Genomic DNA, 24,374 nt, shown 5'->3' on the forward strand with positions numbered 1-24,374 from the left:
ATATCATCATCAATCCATGTATGACCTTATCTGGCTTACATAGAAAGATGCAATACATGACATACTGATTAGCCTTGTGTTGTATGTAAATGTACTACAAAATGTGCTACAAAGTAGGTGAGCAAAACTCGATGAGATGAATTTACTGCTTTTAATTAGATGTGCTGATATGGAAAAATTGGTGGATTACTGGGTGGATCACTGGGTGGATTCATGGGTGTAATGATTAAGAGGCTTAAACACGCATTGGTTTTAGACAAACTGGCTTTTACTAGTCAAGAGTTTACAAAAGCCCAAAAACGTCATGTTTAAACAAAACATTTCAATCTTTCTACAAAAATCACTACGGGTTGTCATACACATATTCCACTTTAGCCATTCTATCTACCGAGCTCCAGTCCCATATGAAAAGAAGCCCATTCATTGTCAGTGTGCATTGGTTACATACTTATAAAGTGACAAAAGCCCCAATGATCGTCAGAGTCAGGACAGGAGTGAGATATATGGTTTTCTCAGCATTCAAAATGGCATCATTAGGCTATTCGGATGTTATTGATTGGCATTTGTTACATTACTTAAAGTGTCTGGGACTGGCTCACAATGGACAGTGGCCACACAGACCAAGACTTGGGTAGAGGGGGCCTTTGCATGCAAATCACTTGTCATGTCTTTAAATCACAGTTTCATATTTTAAAACAATGAAAAACAACACAACCCTTCCCTACCCCTTCACCCATAATAGCTATTTAAACACGTCCTTACTGTATTGGTATTGCAATGGTCATCCATTTCTTCTAAACCAGTGGTTCCCAACCTTACTTTTTTCGGGAACTTTTTTTGCACCCCCCACACGTCATACTCTGTAATAAGCATGGATGCATTATCTTCAAACATTCCTTTGCAACGATCAGAGTCTCAGAATCCAGAATGAATCATTCCTGCTCTAATCAAAAGGATAGGCGCCACCAATAAGACACCAGATAGAAAGCGAAGGGGGCGGGGACTAACGATTCACATCGTGTGTGTTTGGTGTAATGCAGCATGCTATTCACAGGCAGAGTTGAGCAATAGCCTTTAATTCACGTCCTTCAAAAGTAAGAAAGAAGGAAAGATAAGGGGAGAGGACAAAAAGCAACATATATTTTCCATATCAACAGCAAAGTTGCCGGACAATCAACAGAAGAGATCGCTCTTCTCAGCAGAGGTTTCAAAGGTTCTTCTTCAGTGATCACTTTTCACAAAACAAAGTAAAGAATAGAAAGGTGTGGGGGTAGAGTCATTCCGTTTCTTCATCGCCTACTCAGCTGCACTGGAAAAAAGAGAGTACTAATATGTCAGTACAATGTGGTACAGTTTTATCTATTGACAAATATAGCTATTTCATTGATTTTACTAGCCAGTTATTGTTACTAGCTTAAGAGTCAGAAATGTTAAGTAGTTAAAGTATTGGAATTGGAGTATTGGAATCAAGCTCGTGACTTGGAAAAGAGTGAGATCACTCACCATTGTCAGGGTTGTTATTTCAGCATGCATCAGGGTTTAGTAGGTTTCAAGAAACATAAAGCAGACAGTGCTCTGACCAAAGGTTGATCAAAACGCACCCGGAAAAAAGCATACCACCATAGAATACCCACCACCACCACCACCACATATCCCCCTCCCCCACCACCTCCAAGTGGTGTATGGTGAAGTTGCCCCTAGATGCTGAATTTGAGTCAGTTTAGCATGTGCCTTGCTAATTAGGGTTGTGAGAGGGGAAGCTGATCCTAGATCTGCACCTGGGAGAAACTTCACCCCGGAGCACCACAGAATATCCAGGCAGGTTAGATGGCAATGTGTGAGATGCATGCCATTTCAAAGGTTAGTATGTCCTAATTAGTGCAATGTAACAAAGAGACCAGATTATCATATGCTTTCTAATAGCTGCAGCAGGCATGTGAATGTGACAGCTGAACAATGAACTATTGAAACAAGCATTCCTCCCCTGGCAGCCTGGTCTCATAGACTAGACGTAACATAATAAAGTATATCTGGGACACTCCATTTGGTATGATATGTTACGTTTCGTACGGCCTTTGCAGACTGTACAATTTTGGCCGTTTTATGCCGCGACTTTGCCGTCCCAGACAAAATTTCCACATTCTTAGGTCGTAAACGATTGTCGGAAGTCTTGGCTCGCTGTCGTGTGACAGGGTCTAGGTCTGCCGATTAAGTGCCGATTAAGTACCGCTACATGCAATCGTAGGCTCCGAAAAAGTTCTAGCGGTGTCCACATATTTAGTCCTTTATCGCGTCGTGTGGCTGGTGTTATGAGATGATCCCGTTGACTGACCAATAAGAAGACGGCCTCCATTGAGTACACACACACAAATATAAAATTATTGTGAATAGTCAGATTAATTTAATGGTTTGAATTAAATGTTTAGCCTTCAGATGTGTCATATAAACAAGATTATTTACAGGGAAATCGTTCTTCTTGCACGTGCTGTGCAAGAAGAACGATTTCCCTGTAAATAATCTTGTTTATATGACACATCTGAAATTAGGCTACCTGGTGAGATTTCAATACATGCACAAAATCGCCAATCAAATTAAACGTTAGGACATATAAAGTTTGTATGTGAAAACTATTTCTAAGATGCCTACTTGAATTGATTCAGAACTCACTTCACTCACGCATAAGCATTGTGTGAGGATTGCGCTGCTGGTTCTGGCACATGCTCAGATCAAATACACCGCTGCAGGCAAATTGCAGAATGTGACGACAGAACTGAAGCAAATCGTACAATCTGGCCAGGTTGATATCAAGATTTTAATTTGGTAACGTCGCACAGTGTAACGTGATAATCGTTAAAGACTGAATATGATAGACAGTCTGGAAATGCTGTAGCCATTCGCTGCAGTCAAATGAAAAGTGGCCTCATGGGTGGAATGTTATTCATATTTTTCATAATTTCATAATGAATAACCTGAAAATCTGGTGTTTCTTTGTCAAACGGTTTTGATATAATTTCAGTCTTCTGTGATGTATTTAAAGTGCAATATTGGGATGCAAAACTCAAAACTTTATACATTTCAACTCTATATCTGACATGGTACAGGTGTCTTCTTTTTAAAGCCCATAACAATGTGTGTGAGGTGTATATTTTGGGGCGGCAGGTAGCCTAGTGGTTAGAGTGTTGTGCCAGTAACTGATCAAATCCCCGAGCTGACAAGGTAAAAATCTGTCGTTCTGCCCCTGAACAAGACCGTTAACCCACTGTTCCCCAGTAGGCCGTCATTGTAAATAAGAATTTGTTCTTAACTGACTTGCCTTGTTAAATAAAGGTTAAATAATTTTTTTTAAACTTTGGTGTCAAAGAAGTTTTGTTTAAGAGTACCAATAAACAATCTGTGTGACCCTGATTTAGCCCACTGCAGTAAAAGGTTAGTTAAGGCAAAAACGAAAGTAGCTGGCCGGGGTGGATGGGTGGGAGTATAACGCGAATGTCTAGCCACCCAAAGGTTGCGTTTTCAAATCTCAGCAACAACTCTTGCATTTTAGCTAATTAGCAACTTTGCAACTATTTACTACTTTGCAACTACTCAGCATGTTAGCTAACCCTTCTCCTAACCCTAACCTTAACCCTTTGACCTAATTCCTAAACCTAACCTTAACCCTAACCTTTAGTCTAGCTAACGTTAGCCACAACAAATTGCAATTTGTAACATACCATAAGCTTAGCAATGTCGTAACATAACATATGAATTAAAATTCGTAACATATCATACAAAATGGATTGTGGACATTTACAAATTAAATATGGGACACTATCATACTAATTAGAGTGTCCCGGATTTCCATTTACTATGTAACGTCTACCCCTGAGTCTATGTTGCCTCTAGATGTAACAATGTTGTAATTGGAGATATGACAGGCATACAGTAATACACATTCTAGATAGACCTAAAGACACTGGTAGGCTTAACATAAACAGTTTATGAGCAAAACATTTGTTGGGAAGATACCTATATTCCAGTGAGTCAGCCTTATTGCAATAATAATGTTGATCTTTATTTGTCAAGTAGAGACAATAAACATGGCTTGCAAATAGTGGCCTGACTTGCCTTTTCAGGCTACACTGATCAAATGCTGTCACCATCTGGCTATTAGCTAGCTGGCAGTGCATTAGGTATACACTATACAATCTTGAATAACTGTCTGACTCTCTGACTTGGCAACATATCATGGTAAAATAAGTCCCAGCCCTGTTCCTCAAACCTTTTCTCAACAACGTGGAATAAAAATGCAATTATAGTGAAAGCATTTCAGCTCACACAGACACAGGGGAAAAAATCTCCAATTTAAGTGTCTCACTACCTCAATATCGCCTGCAGAGGGCCCAATGGTATAGCAGCAAAGGTCTAAGGTTCAGGGCTCAGCTATAATTCAACTTCAAAACTGCTCTCTGCAAGGCCCCCTGAGTGTGTACAAGCGCAGCTGTTGGCACAAGATTAGTTCTAATTTTGCAGGTGGCTCCTAAAATCAGAGTGGTCCTGATAAAAGTCCCACCCAACCACCAAATTATGAAACTCTTTAATACTATCATGGCAGCCATTTTGGGTGTGCAGTAAGTGAGTAACTGATTCTCTCTCAGGCATGTGTTTAGCAGGTGCCACGCACCATCAACCAATTCCAAAATGGATTCCCCTCTGGCACCAGCATTAAGAGGTAAAGAATGTGCCTTTGTGAATGATTCATCACAGATGTCATCTCAATAGGGGGGAGGGGGGGGTCTCCCCTGCAGCACTGATGATAACCCACATTGGTGTCCCAGTGCAGGGCCCTTTGTTTTTGAAGGCCGTGAGACAGCAGCATATGATAACTATTAACTGTATCCTTATAGAACCTGAAGCTCCAGGATATTAGACTGGGGGGACGTAGATGGTGGGATGGGGGAGGGAAGATATGTACGGTGCATTCGGAAAGTATTCAGACCCCTTAACATTTTTCACATTTTGTTACGTCACAGCCTTATTCTAAAATGTATTAAATTGTAAATAAGGTATTTCTGTTTTTATCTTTTATAAATTAGCTAAAATGTCTAAAAACCTGTTTTCGATTTGTCATTATGGGGTACTGTGTGTAGCCTAATGAGGAAAATAAATGATTTAATACATTTTAGAATGGCTGTAACGTAACAAAATGTGGAAAAGGGGAAGTGGTCTGAATACTTTCCGAATGCACTGTCGTTCTGGTGGCCGTTGGCAGGGATCAAACAGAAAGGGTCAAATAGAAAGGATAAAGCAAGCTCTGCCAGAATGTGCCCTATCAGACCCAGATGTGTGCTCTACCACATCAGTGGAAGCCTATCAGCGGGAAAAAGGTCCCTTCAAAAACAAACAAAAACAATAGCCTACAGCCCAATCTCCTGGTGGCAAGGTACACTGTTGGTGATGTCATACTAGTGTAATCAGGTAAATGGGTGAATGCATCGATACACACTGCTTTCACCAGAGTCATATATACAGTGCCTTCGGAAAGTATTCAGACCCCTTGACTTTTTCCAAATTTTGTTACGTTACAGCTTTATTCTAAAATGTATTCAATAGTTTTTTCCCCCCTCATCAATCTACACACAATACCCCATAATGACAAAGCAAAAACTGTTTTTTTTTATATTTGCAAATGTATAAAAAACACAAAACTGAAATATGACATTTACATAAGTATTCAGACCCTTTACTCAGTACTTTGTTGAAGCACCTTTGGCAGTGATTACAGCATAGAGTGTTCTTGGGTATGACGCTACAAGCTTGGCACACCAGTATTTGGAGAGTTTCTCCCATTCTTCTCTGCAGATCCTCTCAAGCTCTGTCAGGTTGGATGGGCAGCATCGCTACACACCTATTTTCAGGTCTCTCCAGAGATGTTCGATCATGTTCAAGTCCGGGCTCTGACTGGGCCACTCAAGGACATTCAGAGATTTGTCCCGAAGCTACTCCTTCGTTGTCTTGGCTGTGTGCTTAGGGTCGTTGTCCTGTTGGAAGGTGAACCTTCACCCCAGTCTGAGGTCCTGAGCACTCTGGAGCAGATTTTTATCAAGGATTTCTACCCTTTCCCAGATCTGTGTCTTGACACAATCCTGTCTCTGAGCTCTACGGACAATTCCTTCGACCTCATGGCTTGGTATTTGCTCTGACATGCGCTGTCAACTGTGGGACCTTATATAGACAGGTGTGTGCCTTTGCAAATCATGTCCAATCAATTGGATTTACCAGAGGTGGACTCCCATCAAGTTGTAGAAACATCTCAAGGAGGATCAAGGGAAACAGGATGCACCTGAGCTTAATTTCGAGTCTCATAGCAAAGGGTCTGAATACTTACGTAAATAAGGTATTGCTGTTTTTTTATATATATATTGGCAACAACATTTTTAAAAATGTTTTCGCTTTGTCATTATGGGGTATTGTGTGTAGATCGTATTTTTATTTATTTTATCCATTTTAGAATAAGGCTGTAATTTAATAAATTGTGGAAAAAGTCAAGGGGTCTGAATACTTTCCAAAGGCACTGTACATATGTACTGTATATGGCTCTGCCCTTCACCAGTGATGTAGAGCCAGTCACACAGTGTGTCACACCCTGGGTAGTGGGTGAGGGGAGCAAGGAGAGGGAGGTGAGGTGGTATTTTTGAGACTTGGGAGAGGATAAGAGGCTCTGGGGGGGGGGTTAAAGTTTAATGATACCTTACCCATAATCCTTCCTAACTCACAGTGTGCTTGTCGATGTTGCTTATAGAGTGGTAAAGTCAGGTGTGAGCTCTATCCTGAAAAGATAAAGGCAGGGTGAAAGCTGTTATGTACATCAGCACAGAACTCTACACAATTCCACAGCTTGGAAACAGACAACTTAACCACAGCTTTGTCCCCAACTTTGGCACTTATGGCAATGCAAATAGGTTTCACATGCTTACATCTTTTCCACATAAAACCTAGTGCCAAAAGGAAAGCATTGCAATGAGCTTTATGAAATCAAGTTTAGGCCAAAGTTGTGGTTGAGTTTAATTCAGACCCAACGGTTGGTGTGGTGAACAGGTACATGCTGTGCTCTTGTGTGTAAACACATAAGTGAACTGCACAGGGTACAAGGCACAGGGATTTAGTAACATATAGCTGGGTTTGGGGCTGGAATGGGACTATAGTTAATCGTATAAAGATGTATTAATATATCGTTGGTCATTTAAAACCACAAGTCACTGCTCAGGCTTCAAACAAGAGTGGAAGCATACTCCCCAAAAAAGACAAAGAAAAACATTCCTGAAACTCAGGGCCCACATGCCTTTCCTCCCGTCCTCCTCCTTCTTCTTCCGCAGCTCACAACTCCATGGGAACATAACAAACCAACAGAGCCAAGCTTGGCAGATATTTTAAGACCTTGATTAAATTCCTGTGTTAGAAGGCACAAGCCACCAATCACATGGTGTTTAAGACATCCACTCCCCTCGCTATAGAAACTGGGGAACCCCCCCCCCAAAAAAAACGGTAAGTGGTGCTATTAATCCATGTTATTGCCTTGTTGTCACACCCCTAAACAGAGTCCACATCCGCCCCCTGCACGCTCACTCACTAAGTCATTCCAACCCCCAGCTAGCATTGGGCCCCAGGCTCAATGCACTGCTCCTCTAACAGAGAACAGGACTGGCTAAACCAAAAGATAGGAGGCATCTTGAGGTGTTACATCACTTAACGCCTCCCTCCCTCTGCAATTTCAAGCCCTAGGATGTGAGAGAGAGAGAGAAAGAGAGAGAGGCTGTTCGCTCCCTATGCCAGCCTCCCACCACAAGCTCACCACAGTCTGTAGGATGATGTTTAGCATTACAAACTAACAGTAACCTTTAGGCTTCAAAACAAGCAGACTTTGTTGCTGTTTTTGTCTCCTTCCTTAAGTGACCCTCAATTTTCTTCAGTGAAGTTTACTAATCTTATTTTACAATCTGGTGACCTATAAAGATACAGAACATCCCACCACACACACTGGTTGAATCAACGTCGTTTCCACATCATTTCAATGAAATTACGTTGAACCAATGTGGAATAGATGAATTGACGTCTGTGTGTCACGTCCTGACCTTAGTTCCTTTGTTATGTCTCTATTTTAGTTTGGTCAGGGCGTTAGTTGGGGTGGGTAGTCTATGTTTTTGTTCTATGTGTTATGGTTCTATGTGTTTGGCCGGGTATGGTTCCCAATCAGAGGCAGCTGTCAATCGTTGTCTCTGATTGAGAACCATACTTAGGCAGCCTGTTTTCCCACTATGTTTTCTGTGTCTGTGCTTTCACCATACAGAACTGCTTCGATTTTCTTTGTTTCACGTTTGTTATTTTGTGTTCAGTTGTAATAAATTTAACATGGACACGTACCACACTGCATATTGGTCTGATCCTTTCTATTCCTGTTCCTCAGATGAAGAAGATCGTTACACTGTGGCCAGTGGGATGTCTCAAGTCTACATTTCTTTTGAGGGAGTTAGTAGCTACAGGTACAAAGTCTGGAAAGTTCCTCACTGCTTTGGTGGGTTATTGGTTTAACTGTCCACTCTGTGACCAACCCCCTCTGATCTGCAGGGTAAATGTTGTCATAGATGTTGTCATAGCACCTAAATGCCAGGTCAACACACAAGGACAGGATAGGGGAGGGAGGAAGAGGGAGAAGGTGGTTGCATTGGCGTGCAGTAGGAGGATAGGTTAAACTAGAGTCATGCTACAGTGCCAGGAGAAGGGGGGCAGTAGGGAGAGAGAGGGGGGCACTCACCTCTGCTCCTCCTCCATCTCCTCCTTGGTCATCATCTTCTCTAACGTGCTAATCTTCATTCCTGGGGTAAAGTGCACCTCCTCAGCTGATGCCACGTCAGAGAAAACAGGAGGGACCATGGTCAACACACACTTACACATCATTCATACATACAGTACACACACGTGCATGTTCACATGAACGCACACACACAGATAAACGTTTGAAGGATTTCTTTAAGTCCTCTGGGACCTCTGTGGCTGTTAGTTACAGTCCTGTTGCTACAGTATATCAGGATTACAGGAAGGACACACAGTAGTAGAGTACAGTCAAAACAGAGCCAAGAGTGACCAGGTGGCTGTAATTAAATTCAGAGTCAGGTGGCTGATTCACTTTTATGTGTGCCAACGTCACTGATTCAATTTACAGTACACAGAGTGACATTACAACTCTGTGCTATCGGTGGAACCCGACCCCAACAGTCCCATGTCTTAGTGAGCCAGTTTGTCTCTTATTTAGAGGAATACACTTTACTGATACAGACAGAGGTACAAACCAGGCCATATCCCATAGACAGGTCTGATAGTGAAAGAGACACTGATCAGTTTTTCCCAGGAGTCCATTCTACCGATAAGATACAAGCTCAATAATTAGATGTAATGTGGTGTTTCATGTAACACCTGAAAGGCAACATAGAGATCTTAAACATGATCATAGGATGACGAGAGTTAAGACCTTACATATTTGTAGCTCCATGGAACTGCATTACGGTGAACTAGTGTTCATTTTCTGTATACAAAACATTAAGAAGGCCTGCTCTTTCCATGACATAGACTGACCAGGTGAATCCAGATGGGATCCCTTATTGACGTCACTTCTTAAATCCACTTCAATCCGTGTAGGTGAAGGGGGGAGACAGGTTAAAGAAGCATTTTTAAGCCTTGAGACAATTGAGACATGGATTGTGTATGTGTGTCATTCAGAGGTCGAATGGGCAAGGCAAAAGATGTAAGTGCCTTTGAACGGGGTATGGTAGTAGTTGCCAAGCACACCGGTTTGACAGTGTCAAGAACTGCAACACTGCTGGGTTTTTCACGCTCAACAGTTTCCCGTGTGTATCAAGAATGGTCCACCACCCAAAGGACATCCAGTCAACTGGACACAACTGTGGGAAGCATTGGAGTCAACATGGGCCAGCATTCCTGTGGAATGCTTTCGGCACCTTGTTAGAGTCAATGCCCTGACGAATAGAGGCTGTTCTGAAAGCAAAAGATGGGGGGGTGCAAATCAATATTAGGAAGGTGTTCCTAATGTTTGGTATAATCAATGTACATTCCTTGTTAATCAGTTTGTTCTAAAAACCAAACTCCCCTTCAGCGATCATCCATCCATGTCACTTAATGAAACCCATGTTTCACTGTCAATCAACAGTTAACTGTTGGTGAGGTGGAGACATGAGATCAAATTTGGCTTTAAAGTCCACATTTTTCCCCTTCACCATCTCAACATGCAAAAAGACAGCTTTACTATATGTTTTGTCCTGGAATGGAGTTCTCCCCTGCACACACGTACAGTGATGATTGCCCGCTAGCAGCAGCAGTGGCCAGTATGCTATTCAGTGAGGATATACTGTAAGGCAGGGTTCCCCAACTGGTGGCCCTCTGGTCAAATTTGTCACACAGGTGATTTTATTTGGCCACCCAAGTTTTTTTAGCAAAAAAATAAAAACATGTACTGTATATTTAATTTTTTATTGTTGGACTTACAAAACTGTAAAAACAACAGCAAATCAGTTCCAAGTTATTTTAATTTTGAGAATCTGTGCCAAAGTATTGCCACGCATAATAGAGAGATATACAGTTATGTGATCGTATACTATGTTATTATGTTTTAGTCAAATATGATACAGTATTTGTTTGGGCTTTTTGCGGTCAATTTGCAGTCTACAAATAATTTGTAACAAAAGGAGGCGTCCAACCGAAACCTAGTCAGATATATACGTGACAGTATAAAAGGCCATGTAGGCACAAAGCTCTTGTGTTTGTGTGGCTCTGTGTGGTTGTATTGTACAGTATTCCAGGGTGGCCTGACCTCTCACCTGGAAACACTTACTGTAATCTGGCACAATGAGACCTGCCTCAATGGAGACCTGGGGCCTTGAGGGATCAGAAAAGACCTGACTGAAAGACAAAATGGCGGCTGGTTTGAATGCACGACTCAGTTCCAGTGAAAGGAGGGCAAGTCTCAAGTGGAGGATATACCCCCACGGCGTATATACAAGACAGTGTATCTGCTAGCCACCCCAGATCCAGTTTAAATGAGGATTTGCTGGGTATGCAGTGATGTGCATCCAGTTAATGCTGGCTAATGCATTAGGGCCCTTTGAGGTTGGTTTGATGCAGTTAGTCATTGCTAAAGTCAATCCATTCAGGGAGTCAAACTTGATCTGCTTTCGGACGACTGACCGTACCCACAGCTGACAATTAGCTGACGCCAAAAAACGATTAAAACATACTACCGTTGCTCTCAAGGTCCTCTGGCTCTGGCATGAAGATGGGCTCAGGGGTGGGTTCCCTCGCTGGCTTAGGGTTGGGTTCCCTTGCTGGCTCAGGGGTGGGCTCTCTGACGGGGACCTCTTTCACCACAGATACAGGTTCAAGTTCGGCGATGAGCTCAAGGATGGGCTCCTCAACAACGACTGGGATGGGCTCTGGCTCAGGGATGGGCTCAGGCACGGGTTCTGGCTCAACCACGGGCTCTGGCACGGGCTCTGGCACGGGCTCTGGCACGGCCTGCAGGGACAAAGTGTATAACAGATATAATCAACTGTACACCTGAAATGCTGTTTAAAACAATGGAATTGTGATTAATATTGAGCTATTGAGCAAAAACTCTGACCACGAACATGACTTTGTTTTCCAATGGCCTTCAATGGTCAGTGTAGCGGCTAATGGAGGTTAATAGGGAATTGTGTTGTATTCCCAACCTAGCAGTCCGAGGTTCTAAATATAGCAGAGCTTTAGGCTAGACTTGTTTCTATAGTACCTGAGACAATTACATTAGTGGAACCAACTGCTCACGGTAATAACAATAAGAACTGATGAGTGTTGTTTGTCATGCATAGCCTCCTGGGGAATATAAGACAGAGATGACTGAGCCCAGTGATTGTATATGAGAACTCATCAGCTCAATCAGTACTGACTTTGGGAAACTGCCAAGAATAGAACCACTGAACAGAACTCATGGAAAAATACAGAGTGAGTGTCTGTCAAATTGTCACTAAAGACAGCAATAGGACACCCCCATAGTATCCAAATTGCCCCAGTCTATAAGGAGTAGGTCTATGGTGGGGAAATATAGCCATATACTTAAACGGTATCGCTTCCCACATTCTATAAAAAGTAGAAAAGGCTTTTTTCTGCTCTGAAATTGGTGCTGGAGGGACATAACCCAGAATATCATCCTTCGCATGCTGAATCGTAAACCCTGCATATTTTGTGCAAACCTCGACAAATTGCTGACTCAACTGCTGAGCCCTGTGGACGTGATAACCTCTTGACCCATTGTCATGGTTCTTCTATGAGTGGCAGCTGTCATTTGCAGCTCTCTCTCAGGTTCTTGTTTAGTGGCTTTGTCCTCTCTGTATGCCGCCTGCCAATGACACAGGCACAAATAAACCCCCCTTAAATCCATCTCCACCCCTCCCTCTCCAGACCGTTCCCTAGCCCTGACAGAACTGAATTCGCAGGAACTCACACATACACTTGCACACACAACTCACCAAAAATATATTTTAATGCAATGGTGTCTGATACATGGGAGAACTAATCTCACAGTGAGGACACAGAGAGATAGAGAGGTCACATATGGGGACACAGTGGGCTCAGGGCTTGACGCGCTGCCAGAGGCCTCCTGTCATCTCTGATCAGAGTAACAATGGCTAAAGCCTAGAACTAAGATTATAATATAAGTAGGGTGCTCATTTACAGTAAAGTCCAACTCTAAAGTAGTTTTAAATTATCCAAATGTAGAAGACCAAAGTGACAAAGTGAAGGAAAGAGGCTGAAGGCGATTTAATCAAAATATTAAATGTTTTGTTGACATTTCTGCCTGTGGCTGTTCATACTTGTGTCTATATAAATTGGCCACATGACTTTAATGTATATATTAAATTTAGCAGAGGAAGCTCACGACCACCTGTGTCACAACCCTACCCCTCCTCTTGGAGCAGACTTTATGACGATGGACATGTCGACTAACCCACCACAGTAACAAATGGTAGTAGACAGAGCAGGCCAGGGGGATGGATTCTACCAGGCCCAACTGTGTCTCATAGCCTAATCCCTGAGCACACCCAACCAATGGAATGGAATCCATTTAGCAGACCTACCCACCAACAGCCTCTTCCCCTCTGCCACTGAATTCCTCAGCTATTAACACCAAAATACTCCATGCATAGGACCCAACTCACACATTCACAAAAGCTATCTTATTCAGGGTAATAAAAGGGCTGAATGTAGCTCTATAGAATCCCTTTAGAGCAATGGTATTCAAACCTTTTCAGGACCATTTTTGCCAGAATTTCTTGCGACCCCACCCTACCCCAAATCTAATGAGACAATCTTAAAATCGTTAAATGTAAATTTTATATCAACAAATACACTTCCATTCATTGCATTTTGATCTCTTATCAAAATGAAAATAAACCAATAAATACATTTCCTCAAAAACCCCATTGAGGTTCCCCTGACCTTGAATACCACTGCTGTAGAATGAGATAATGCATTGCTCACATTTTGTAAGTCTAAGATTCAAAATTCAAAAGGCACTCGCACTTCTGAGCAATCTAATTTGCAGGTGCATGGCAACAATTGAACAAGATGAAGGAAAAAGGAAACTGCACACTGCTCTTGATAATATCGCTGATATTTAATAAGCTTACGTATTGGCCTCACGGCCTTCGTCAGAGCTTTTATTTTTTGTAAGTCTAAGATTCAACATCATCACCAATACTCCCTTTTTACATCTCCTAATTTGGCCAGAGAACTCTCTCTAGTAGAAGTGTATGAGGTCATTATTCCATTCTGCATCGGTCATCATCTCTCAGGCTCCTCAAGTAACTTTCATTTTTCTAACGGTGTCTGTACCACCCAGACACCAAACGTAGGCCAAGAGCTTTAGGATGGCTTGTAGAGGATTTAGGGCCCTGTTAACAACTGCCTGTCCAATTAACCCCTCACTCAGCTCATACAGTGACATTGACCTCTGACCTCATTCTGTAAATGTGGCATTCACTGACATGCACTCAGCCATTTTGGGTCAGTACACTCTTAGAAAAAAGGGTTCCAAAAGGGTTCTTTGGCTGTCCCCATAGGAGAACCCTTTTTGGTTCCAGGTAGAACCTTTTTTTCTTAGCGTGTATGGGCCATGACCTCACAGCATGAGCACATCAAATCAAATTGTATTTGTCACATGCTTCGCAAACAACAGGTGTAGACTAAAAGTGTAGACTGAAATGCTTACTTAGAAATAGAGACACAAGGAATAAATAGTGACAAGGAATAAATACACAGTTGTAACAATAATGAGTAACAATAACATGGTTATATACAGGGAGTACCAGTACCGAGTCCATGTGCAGTGGTATGAGGTAATAACATGGCTATATACAGGGAGTACCAGTACCGAGTCCATGTGCAGTGGTATGAGGTAATAACATGGCTATATACAGGGAGTACCAGTACCGAGTCCATGTGCAGTGGTGTGAGGTAATAACATGGCTATATACAGGGAGTACCAGTACCGAGTCCATGTGCAGTGGTGTGAGGTAATAACATGGCTATATACAGGGAGTACCAGTACCAAGTCCATGTGCAGTGGTATGAGGTAATAACATGGCTATATACAGGGAGTACCAGTACCGAGTCCATGTGCAGTGGTATGAGGTAATAACATGGCTATATACAGGGAGTACCAGTACCGAGTCCATGTGCAGTGGTATGAGGTAATAACATGGCTATATACAGGGAGTACCAGTACCGAGTCCATGTGCAGAGGTATGAGGTAATTGAGGCAGCTATGTTCATATAGATAGAGGTAAAGTAACTAGGCAACAGAGTAGATAGACAGTAGCAGCAGTGTATGTGGTAAGTGTGAAAGTGTGTGTATGGGTGTGAGTGTGGCGTCAGTATGCATGTGTGCACGTGTTATGTTTGGGTGGGCGTATGTTGTGTGTATGTGTGTGTGGGGTGTCAGTGTAAGTATGTGTGTGTGGGTAGAGTCCAGGGTGTGCATAGAGCCAGTGCATTTGATTAGCAATTCAGCAGTCTTGTTTAGCAGTCTTATGGCTTAGAGGTATAAGCTCTTCAGGGTCCCCTTTCTTCCAGACTTGGTGAGCTGGTACCACTTGCTGTGTGGTAGCAGACAGAACAGTCTATGGCTTGGATGACTGGAGTCTTTGACAATTTTATGGGCCTTTCTCTGACACCATCTGGTATAGAGGTCCTGGATGGCGGGGAGCTTGGCCCCAGTGATGTACTGGGCCATACTCACCACCTTGCAGTTATCGTACCAAGCGGTGATGCAGCCAGTCAAGATGCTCTCAATGGTGCAGCTGTAGAACTTTTTGAGGATCTGAGGGTCCATGACAAATCTTTTCAGCCTCCTGAGGCTCATGCTCTGAGTACTCGTTCTGGTATTCCGTCTGGCCCATCGGCCTTGTAAATGTTATCCTGTTTAATGGTCTTACATTGTCTACGGAGAGCTGATGCTCTCATGCATGGTTCAGTATTGCTTTCCCCGAAGCGAGAATAGAGAATAGAAGGCATTTAAGCTTGTCTGGTAGGCTTGCGTTGCTGGGCAGCTCACAGCTGAGTTTCCCTTTGTAATCCGTAATAGTGGGCAAGCTCTGCCACATCCATTGAGCGTCAGAGTCGGCGTAGTAGTATTCGATCTTAGTCCTGTATTGATGCTTTGCCTGTTTGATGGCTCATCGGAGGTGGTAGCAGGATTTCCTATGTGTCCAGATGAGTGTTCCGCTCCTTGAAAGCGGCAGCTCTACCGTTAGCTCAGTGCGGATGTTGCCTGTAATCCATGGCTTCTGGTTGGGGTATGTACATATGGTCAATGTGGGGACGAAGTCGTTGATGCAGTTATTATGAAGCCAGTGACTCATGTTGTAAGCTCCTCAATGCCATCGGATGAATCCTGGAATATATTCCAGTATGTGCTAGCAAAACAGTCCTGTAGCTTAGCATCCGCTTCATCAGACCACCTTCGTATTGAGCGCGTCACTAGTACTTGCAACTTTAGTTTTTGTTTCAAAGCAGGAGGATAGAGTCAGGATCTGATTTCCCAAATGGAGGGTGAGGGAGGGCCTTGTATGTGTTTCTGATCAAGAGTTTTGCCGCCTCTAGTTGCAGAGGTGACATGCAATTATTATTTTTTAATGGATTTCAGTTTCCCTACATTAAATCACCGGCCACGAGAAAGGCCGACCTCTGGGTGTGCATTTTCTTGTTTGTTTATGGCCCTATACAGCTCGTTGAGTGTGGTCTTACTGTCAGCATCGGTTTGTGGTGGTAAATAGACAGCTGCATAGCTGTGTACACCTGATACCTGATATCTGCAACATAGACAGTGGTCCGTGCATAGAAGGAGGCAGAAGAGAATGATACCTCTCTGCAAGTGGATACTGAATAATGTGGCTACCTTTATAGCAACAATAAACAGAAGGGTGATAAACTGCATTGGTCTCACTGGAGATCCTCTTAAGAGCTGTCGGGGTAGGGCCCTTGGCCCGCCAAGTGAAATTCTACCCGCCCCCAGGGAACTTATAGTGCTACCGCGCCCCTTGAGTGGGTGGTGGGCAAGGTTGGTGTTGATACCACACCTCTGATGTAGCGGGATTAACTTTTTTTTTTTACTGCATCAGCTGAGAATTCAGCTGAAGCCCCTTGGGTGTATTGTACCCTCTCCTTTACATTGTCCATGCCAGTTCTCTTCTCTTCCTCCATTGAGATGACCAGGGGGTACCAGGCTGTTTGTGTCATGTTGTTGCAGTCCATCAGACAATCCCCTGAAAAGAGGCTCAGGGCAATGGGCCAAGGCATCTGGGGTGGAATAGTGCCCTGTTGTCTCAGCAACCTCCCAACCCTGCACTGTGTCTGTGTACACACAGACACATTGTTCCCCCAAGCCACTGCCTTATCGGTGGCTGATATTACCAATGAATGAAACAACGACAGACTTACCTCAACAGTGTGTGGAGTTATACAGCGAGGAACATCCAGTGGGGTAGCATGAAGCCAATTAGTGTTCAGAACTCTCAAGTGCAGAGCTAGCCATAGGGTGTTGCTAATAGAGGTGTTGTTAACAGGCACAGACACACACGGCTTTGTGTCCTGGCAGTCAATGGTCACAGTGTGCTGTGGCGGCCTGCAGGAATGAGATCCTACTCCATTGTGCGATCGATGACATCACCACTGGACTGGAGACACTGAATGTTGATTCTCATGAATAATGATTGACTTGGAATATGTTGGATTATTACTAAAATTATACAATAGTTTAGCCCTTGTTCTGTTATCCGAAACAGCTGACTTTTATTAAGTAAGAACATCCTCAATGATTGAGGCCACATGACGGCAATCAAAAGAGTGAATCACATGATACAGTTTATCTGTTGTTTTGGCAGAACAATACTCAGAGCCAGAGCAGCAACACTTCTATAGGAAACAGCTCAACCCACCATTACCAACACTGTATAGAAAGCATGTACTGTACTGTTTAGACATACAGTATACAGCACTGCAGTTGACGGTAGCTTTTAAGAGGAACTACCTGCCAAGAGGCCTGTGCAGGCCTGGCCAATGAATTTACAAAGAGCTGCTGTTTCTTAGCTTTTCACTGGGGGATTGGCTAACCTTTTAAGAATGGAAATGACTCCCTCATGCTTCCTCTCTCCCCCTCTCACTCCGGCACTGGGCAGACCTCCTCCATTCCTCTGTGTTGACTTGTCTAGTGCACAGCGCAGGGCCCAACATGGCCAGAAAAGACACCAGGGTTTCAGCTCTATGGTGAATCAAGCTGGGGAGAGAGGGAGTCAGTGCCCACTACAGTGTCAGTGCCAACTGCCAACTTCTTGTCATGGGCCAATGCCCGTGTTACAGAGGGGAATTAGCGGTTGAAATGTGATGTGAAGCCATGGCATTGTCTTCTCATGGGGATGGGTGCCTGCCTGGATCTGGTTGTGAAGTCCAGCTGGGAAAGGGAAGGACAACAGTCTGCCCAGAGCAGACTGTAGCTCCAGCGTGCATGCAGAGGTAGGTAGGCAGAGACACAAGGGGAAATACCAAGAGAGGTAGGTCAGTGGAGAGCTCGACCAATGAGTAAGCAGCCCTGCAGATTCCATCACAGGCTACTGTTAGGAGTCTGACGAACACACAAGAGAGCAGAGAGCTGAGGAATGTTCTGAGAAACACTCCCTAGTCTCCTCTTGTAGTCTGTGTACTATACACATAACTCCCACTGTGTACTGTCTTAAGATAACTCAGATTTTCTTATGAACTACCCTCATGGGACAACTGACAAACATTGGATTTACCCAATGAGCACTCAAAGGGTACCATACATTGGCCCTTAAATAATAAGAATGTTTTGCCTGTATAAAAACACGTTAACAGCCTTCGACAGCAAACTACTTCCGGATAACAGTGTCCTCCATGTTGCATCTGACAAAAGAACAGCTGGCTCCAGCTGTTGCCTGTGTGTGTCTCTGCCTTCTCAGCCTGATCAGTGAGTTAGCTAGCAGGCCCAGACACATTCCCATTTATAGTGTGTTTCAGCACGATGGAAGAGGTTAGAATGGAAGGTGCAGAGAGGTGCAAACACTTTCTTGAGTGTTTTACATATATAAATAAAGCAAAAAAGTCACACGTGAAAAGACACAATCAATGTTTGTGTTGTTCCTCCCTGATACAGTAATTAATGGAAGATGTATCGCTAAAAAAGGTGAGCAAATACAACACTCTATTAACATGATTACATTCAAGCCTGAGGCAGAGAACGCTAGCTTAACTCTTTCTGACTGTACAACAAGAAAGGATGGGTATGGGGGCAGGGTGTAGAGTGTAGCAGCCATTGGAACATGTAAAACAAGAATGCTGTTTTACTGCTCATCAATCTCAGCCAGAAGAGAGAAGATTAAGGAACAGAAATGTGAAGTTCAAACAGAAGGAACTATGGACGTGACACAGAGCATGTCTCTGCTGCTAAGCACACACAGACATACAGGAGAACCATGAGCAGACAGAGGGAATGAAGGAGAGGAGAGGGGAGGAGAGAGGGTTGGGGTAATGATAAGGGAACACCTTCAGCAAAGCAAGCAGCACGGGAAGGAGACCCAAATTCCAAAGCTCCAAGATGTAGCCTCGGTCGCAGAGCAAAGGTTCAGTGATTTTAGAACTCTATACCTCCAGTTAAAATGTAAATATGCAGTTTACACCGCTGCTGACAACGGTTATGCATATTATGCAATTACAGTACAGAATTGTATTGCATACCACCTATTGATCTATCAAGATGTTACTCCACTTCAATTGTATTACATTTGTGCAGAGTAGAGTAGTGCAGGTTAGTTACCAACGTGGTAAATGAGAGGCCAGATCAATGAGGTGAAACCGGTCAAACATACATGTAACGGCGTTCTTCGTTTGTAGAAAGAGAGTCGGACCGAAATGCAGCGTGGTGGTTACTCATGTCTTTAATGAAACAATCGCGATACATGAAATAACTTCTACAAATGCAAAACAACAAACGGAACGTGAAAACTAATTACAGCCTATCTGGTGAACACTACACAATCACCCACGAAATACAAAGTGAACCCCAGGCTACCTAAATACGGTTCCCAATCAGAGACAACGAGAATCACCTGAATCTGATTGAGAACCGCCTCAGGCAGCCAAGCCTATACAACACCCCTACTCAACCGCAATCCCAATAACTACAAAACCACAATACGAAATACAACAAAATAAACCCATGTCACACCCTGGCCTGACCAAATAATAAACGAAAACACAAAATACTATGACCAAGGCGTGACAATACACACACGTTTTACATACTGTAGATAATATTAGACTTCAAACTTGTGCAGAGCGGAGCAGCGCATGGTGGTTTTCTGATGTGCTAAATGAGAGCCCAGCCCCAGATCATTAATGTGAACACTGGTGGTGATAAAACAGACAACATGTTATTCTAATCTCGCCCCTCAGAAAGCCAGCCACACGAGGTGCCATGCCATTCGTACTGTATGTAGACTCGCCAGTGAGCTCCCCCAGCCCCAGGGCTGCAGCAGCACAACTTGGCTGGGTCCCATATAGCAGGCAACGGAGAGAAGTTATGTCTCTCATAACAGAGGAGGCTGTATGGGCTGGGTTTCTGTATAAGCACTTTGTGACATCTGCTGATATAAAAGGGGCTTTATAAATAAATTGGATTGATTGACTGTTTCACCTTGAGGGAGGAGAGAGAGAGAGAGAGCACTCTTAAATGTGCACTTTAAATGCAACTGTAAAAAATAAAGATAATAGTACAGCTCAGACAGTAATGCTGCGTTCACGTCCTAGCCCTAACTAGGACACTCAGAAATGTCCGACTTGCTAACTGGTTTTAGTTATCCACGTGCCGCGTTCAACCAGTTAGGAAGTCCGAAATGTCTGAGTTCCGACTAGCGTGTGGAGCATGTGAGCGCGGCAAAATGCACGGCAGGTGGTAATGTACACACAAACCACCTCAACTTAGATGGCATGGTGCCACTAACATAGTTATAAAGTCAGTCTAACAAAGAGGAGCATAAAGATAAATACTACAGAAGAAGCTGTAAAATAGAAAAAAACAGTAAATAATGTAGTGTGTCATTTTGGAGTCAAATTCATTGTAAATAAGAATATAATATGTTTCTGAACACCTCTACATTAATGTGGATGCTCCCATGATTACAGATAATCATGAACTAATCATGAATATTAATGAGTGAGTAAGTTACAGAGGCATAAATATCATACCCCCTCCAAAAATGATAACCTCCCCTGTTATTGGTAAAGGTGAGAGGCTAGCATGTCTTGGGGCATTATTATTGTGCCTCTGTTACTTTCTCATTCATCATTATTCATGATTCATTCAGTATTCATTCACCATTCATTTCTATTGGGCACAAAATAATCTGAAACACAACCAAAACAAACTGAAAATGCATCCAACAAGTTTGTAGAGTCACGAGCTTGATGTAGTTATTGTGTGCTAGGAATATGGAATCAAATACTAAACTTTTGACTACTTTAATGTCCAGATACTTTTGGTTCCCTAAAATGGGGAGACTATGTACAAAACGTGCTGTAATTTCTAAACGGTTTACCCCATATGGATTAAAATACCCTCAAATGAAAGACGACAGTCTAAACTTTAACCTCGTTGACATTGTATCACTGAAAATCCAAAGTGGTGGAGTACAGAGCCTAAACAACAAAACATGTGTCACTATCCAAATACTCTTGACCTCACGGTCGTTAAATATAGAAAATACTGTATGTTGGGGACCAAACATAGAGGGTGTCTCCAATGTATTCTATGTGAGGTGTGTGTCAGGTTAAAGCTCATATAGGCCTGTGATGGAAAAGGTCAATTGCACTATAGTATACATGGGGGGCAGGTATGGGGGTCAAAATGCTGAGTGCCCTTGGGAGACAAGGTACATTCAGTTCTGCTTATTGTGCGCTTTCGAGCATTGGCTCTGGAACGCACATAACACAGTCATTAGCTAAATGGGCATTATAAATCAAGTACTGTATTAACGGCCTTGGAGACACATTGTCATTTTTTCATTGTCATTTTCCCTTCTGTGACATTACAAGCTGGGCTCATTTTAAATCCATCTTGAAATGTAAGAATGTATTAACTGATTAAACCCATTTCATGTTAGATTATCAAACGAGACAACAGCTTTTGGTGGAATTCGTATTTGATGTGAAATAGCCTGCAAGAGAAACGCATTGACGTTGCAAATGACGTGCTTAAGCAGTGCGTCAATGGCACAACTTTACACAAAATTTGATTTAAAACGATATTGATTTCGAATATTTTTTATTTAAAAGTGGAGCAATTGCAGTGTTTTCTGGCCAGGTACTATGCAACAAAGGCTGTGGTCAGTTAATGAAGTTCTGGAGAGTTGCCAAATAGTCACTTCATCATCTTCAAACCAATTCGTCAAATAATGACCAATGCCCAGATGTACTATTCATAACAGGTCAATGAAGCTAAACAGAATATCTTACCTGAACCTCAGGGATCATTTCAGGCTCTTTAACTGTCTCTTCTTCTACAACATTGATCTCTTCAACTACTGGGGCAACTGTTACTGGTTCGGTTATTACTTCAGCTTCTACCATTTGTGGGGGTACCTCCACTTTTGGTACTATCACCGGTGGTGGTATCTCCACTTTTGGTACATCCACTACTGCTACTGCTGGTGTCAATGCTCTGGCAGGAGGAATGTCGTCTCTGTTGCCTACTTTAATCCTCTTCTTCTTCTCATCTGGTTGTTTTTTGGGGATGAATTTGGCTGCCAAGACAACAGCAAGAATGGTAAAGAAGAGCGCAGGGAGAATGATAGACGCGTCAAGTTCCATGATGGTAGAACTATTTAATGTTAACTTGACAATTGTTGTTTTCTGCAGATGTAATAAATAGTATTTTATGTGTACATGCAAAAGTGTCTTTCTTGTTGCAGATGCCAGCTTGTGTGTAGGTCAGAGTGTAGTTCCGCGCGCACTGTAAATCATCTCAACGCGCTTCCACTAAACACGAACGTATAAACCTGCTGGTGTAAACCCAGACTATAAAACTGAGCGTAATTTCGGTCGAGTTCCCCTTCTCAGACTTTGCATTCATCAACCAATGGTTGCGTGCAACGTCATAGACTGTGCGGTCGGTCACCAGCTTGCTATAATGGTGGTTTCAAGACAATTTGGAACCTGGAAAAACTATTTTTCTCAGATGGAGCTCGTTTTTTCAAAGTTGTCTTGCACTCACTGAACTCGAAGATTGCAGAGTTTCCAGTTGTTTTGAACAGCAATTTTCATATGATTGTATTAGCTGGGTCATTCCTACATTGCGGTGCCTTCCTTTTCTGTCCCTAGGAAATATCACTTCTTATTTAGGTCAAAATGTGGATTCCACAAGGCTTTAAATATAAGGTCAGGTGCCCTTTACCTTAAAAACACAAAAATATGGGTATTGAAAGGGAATTTGATGCATTTTGAACATTGTTTCAGTGGAGGTAAGCATTTTTGCCATGACCCCAGGTGTTGTTCATCAAGTTCCACGAAGAATACAAAATATATAACAATATAAGCCATAACATATTTAAAATCTTTCTTCATTGTTTTATAGTCCTGGTTAAATTCTCTCGTATAAATAACGTTTTTTTCATGATTATTGTATTTATTATTTTATTTTATATTTTCTGTGTGTCCCTGATATTACCTTCCACCCTGTTAGTTTGTTGTAATTCTCCATTTAAGAAAACAACTCCTTCCTACAATGCCAACACATTCAGGAAGTGTCATCATGTCTTTGGTGGGAAAACAATGGTGCAAAGCTAAATATAAACACTCAGTTTTATATATATTTCCACATTTCATGTTAGTCTGTATGTCCCACTCATACATTTCCACCCTGTTGGGCTAAATTATAGAGAAATTTAGCAAAATTTCAAAATGTTAAAAAATGTTTGATAGAGAAGTTAAAATCCTGTTCCAAGTGGTCACCATTATGCTAGCTCAACCTTATATATATATATATATATATGTATATATATATATGCCATTTAGCAGACGCTTTTATCCAAAGCGACTTACAGTCATGTGTGCATACATTCTACGTATGGGTGGTCCCGGGGATCGAACCCACTACCCTGGCGTTACAAGCGCCATGCTCTACCAACTGAGCTACAGAAGGACCTTGCAGAGCTATGGCTAATAGCTCTAGGCTCCAAATTTCCACTCTGTTGTATTTTCAGACACGGTTGAATAAACTAAGTAGCCAATAGGCAGAGGGTAGCATAATTTGTCTGAATCTCTGTAATAACGGTATGGTAATAATGATGCATTTTATTTTGTAAAGTGGTTCCTTGCATCAAACAGCACAACAACATTTTCAGTCACATCCTTGTCTGAAGGACATTAAACAGATTCATGTCAAGCCCTGCATGTTTTTTTTCAAGTCACATGGAATACAGGCCTACAATGAACACCACATATTGGCTGCTACTGTAGGCTGAATGATACTTATTTCCATGTTAAAATGTTACAGGATGCATTTTCTCCATTCTTTCTGATAGGCCACTCTGGTAGGCCTACATTATGATCAAATAACCACAGTAGCCTACTTGATTACAGCCTCAGTGTTCACAGTAAACGCGTGCCGGAAGTTGCACAGAACTTTCACAATGTTTAAGTTTGCGCTCAGCAGACCTGAAATTTGCTCAGTGCTGAAAACAATTAGAGGGAACATTGGTTGTAGGCCAAATCATTCAGATGCT

At 42.5% G+C, this 24,374-nt stretch overlaps 1 protein-coding gene across 9 annotated transcripts; it reads right to left on the reverse strand.

Moving 5' to 3' along the window:
- Positions 1 to 246: 246 nt before the first annotated feature.
- On the reverse strand, positions 247 to 22,684 carry LOC118365604 (E3 ubiquitin-protein ligase RNF12-B). Of its 9 annotated transcripts, none has more exons than XM_052491334.1 (5): positions 22,108 to 22,684; positions 11,286 to 11,550; positions 8,792 to 8,876; positions 6,735 to 6,809; positions 247 to 1,309 (listed from the first exon to the last, which is right to left on the reverse strand). In XM_052491334.1, exons 1-4 carry the CDS (start codon positions 22,459 to 22,461, stop codon positions 6,776 to 6,778), a joined length of 738 nt encoding a protein of 245 aa, XP_052347294.1. In that variant the 5' UTR covers positions 22,462 to 22,684; the 3' UTR covers positions 247 to 1,309; positions 6,735 to 6,775. The 9 variants fall into 9 exon arrangements, with proteins under 9 accessions (XP_052347294.1, XP_035603850.1, XP_035603849.1 ...); XM_035747957.2 differs by having other exon boundaries at positions 6,756 to 6,809; positions 11,286 to 11,562; positions 22,108 to 22,682; XM_035747956.2 differs by having other exon boundaries at positions 247 to 1,304; positions 11,286 to 11,562; positions 22,108 to 22,681.
- Positions 22,685 to 24,374: the final 1,690 nt, after the last annotated feature.

Source organism: Oncorhynchus keta, chromosome 32, assembly GCF_023373465.1.
Source record: "Oncorhynchus keta strain PuntledgeMale-10-30-2019 chromosome 32, Oket_V2, whole genome shotgun sequence".
Taxonomy (NCBI): domain Eukaryota; kingdom Metazoa; phylum Chordata; class Actinopteri; order Salmoniformes; family Salmonidae; genus Oncorhynchus; species Oncorhynchus keta.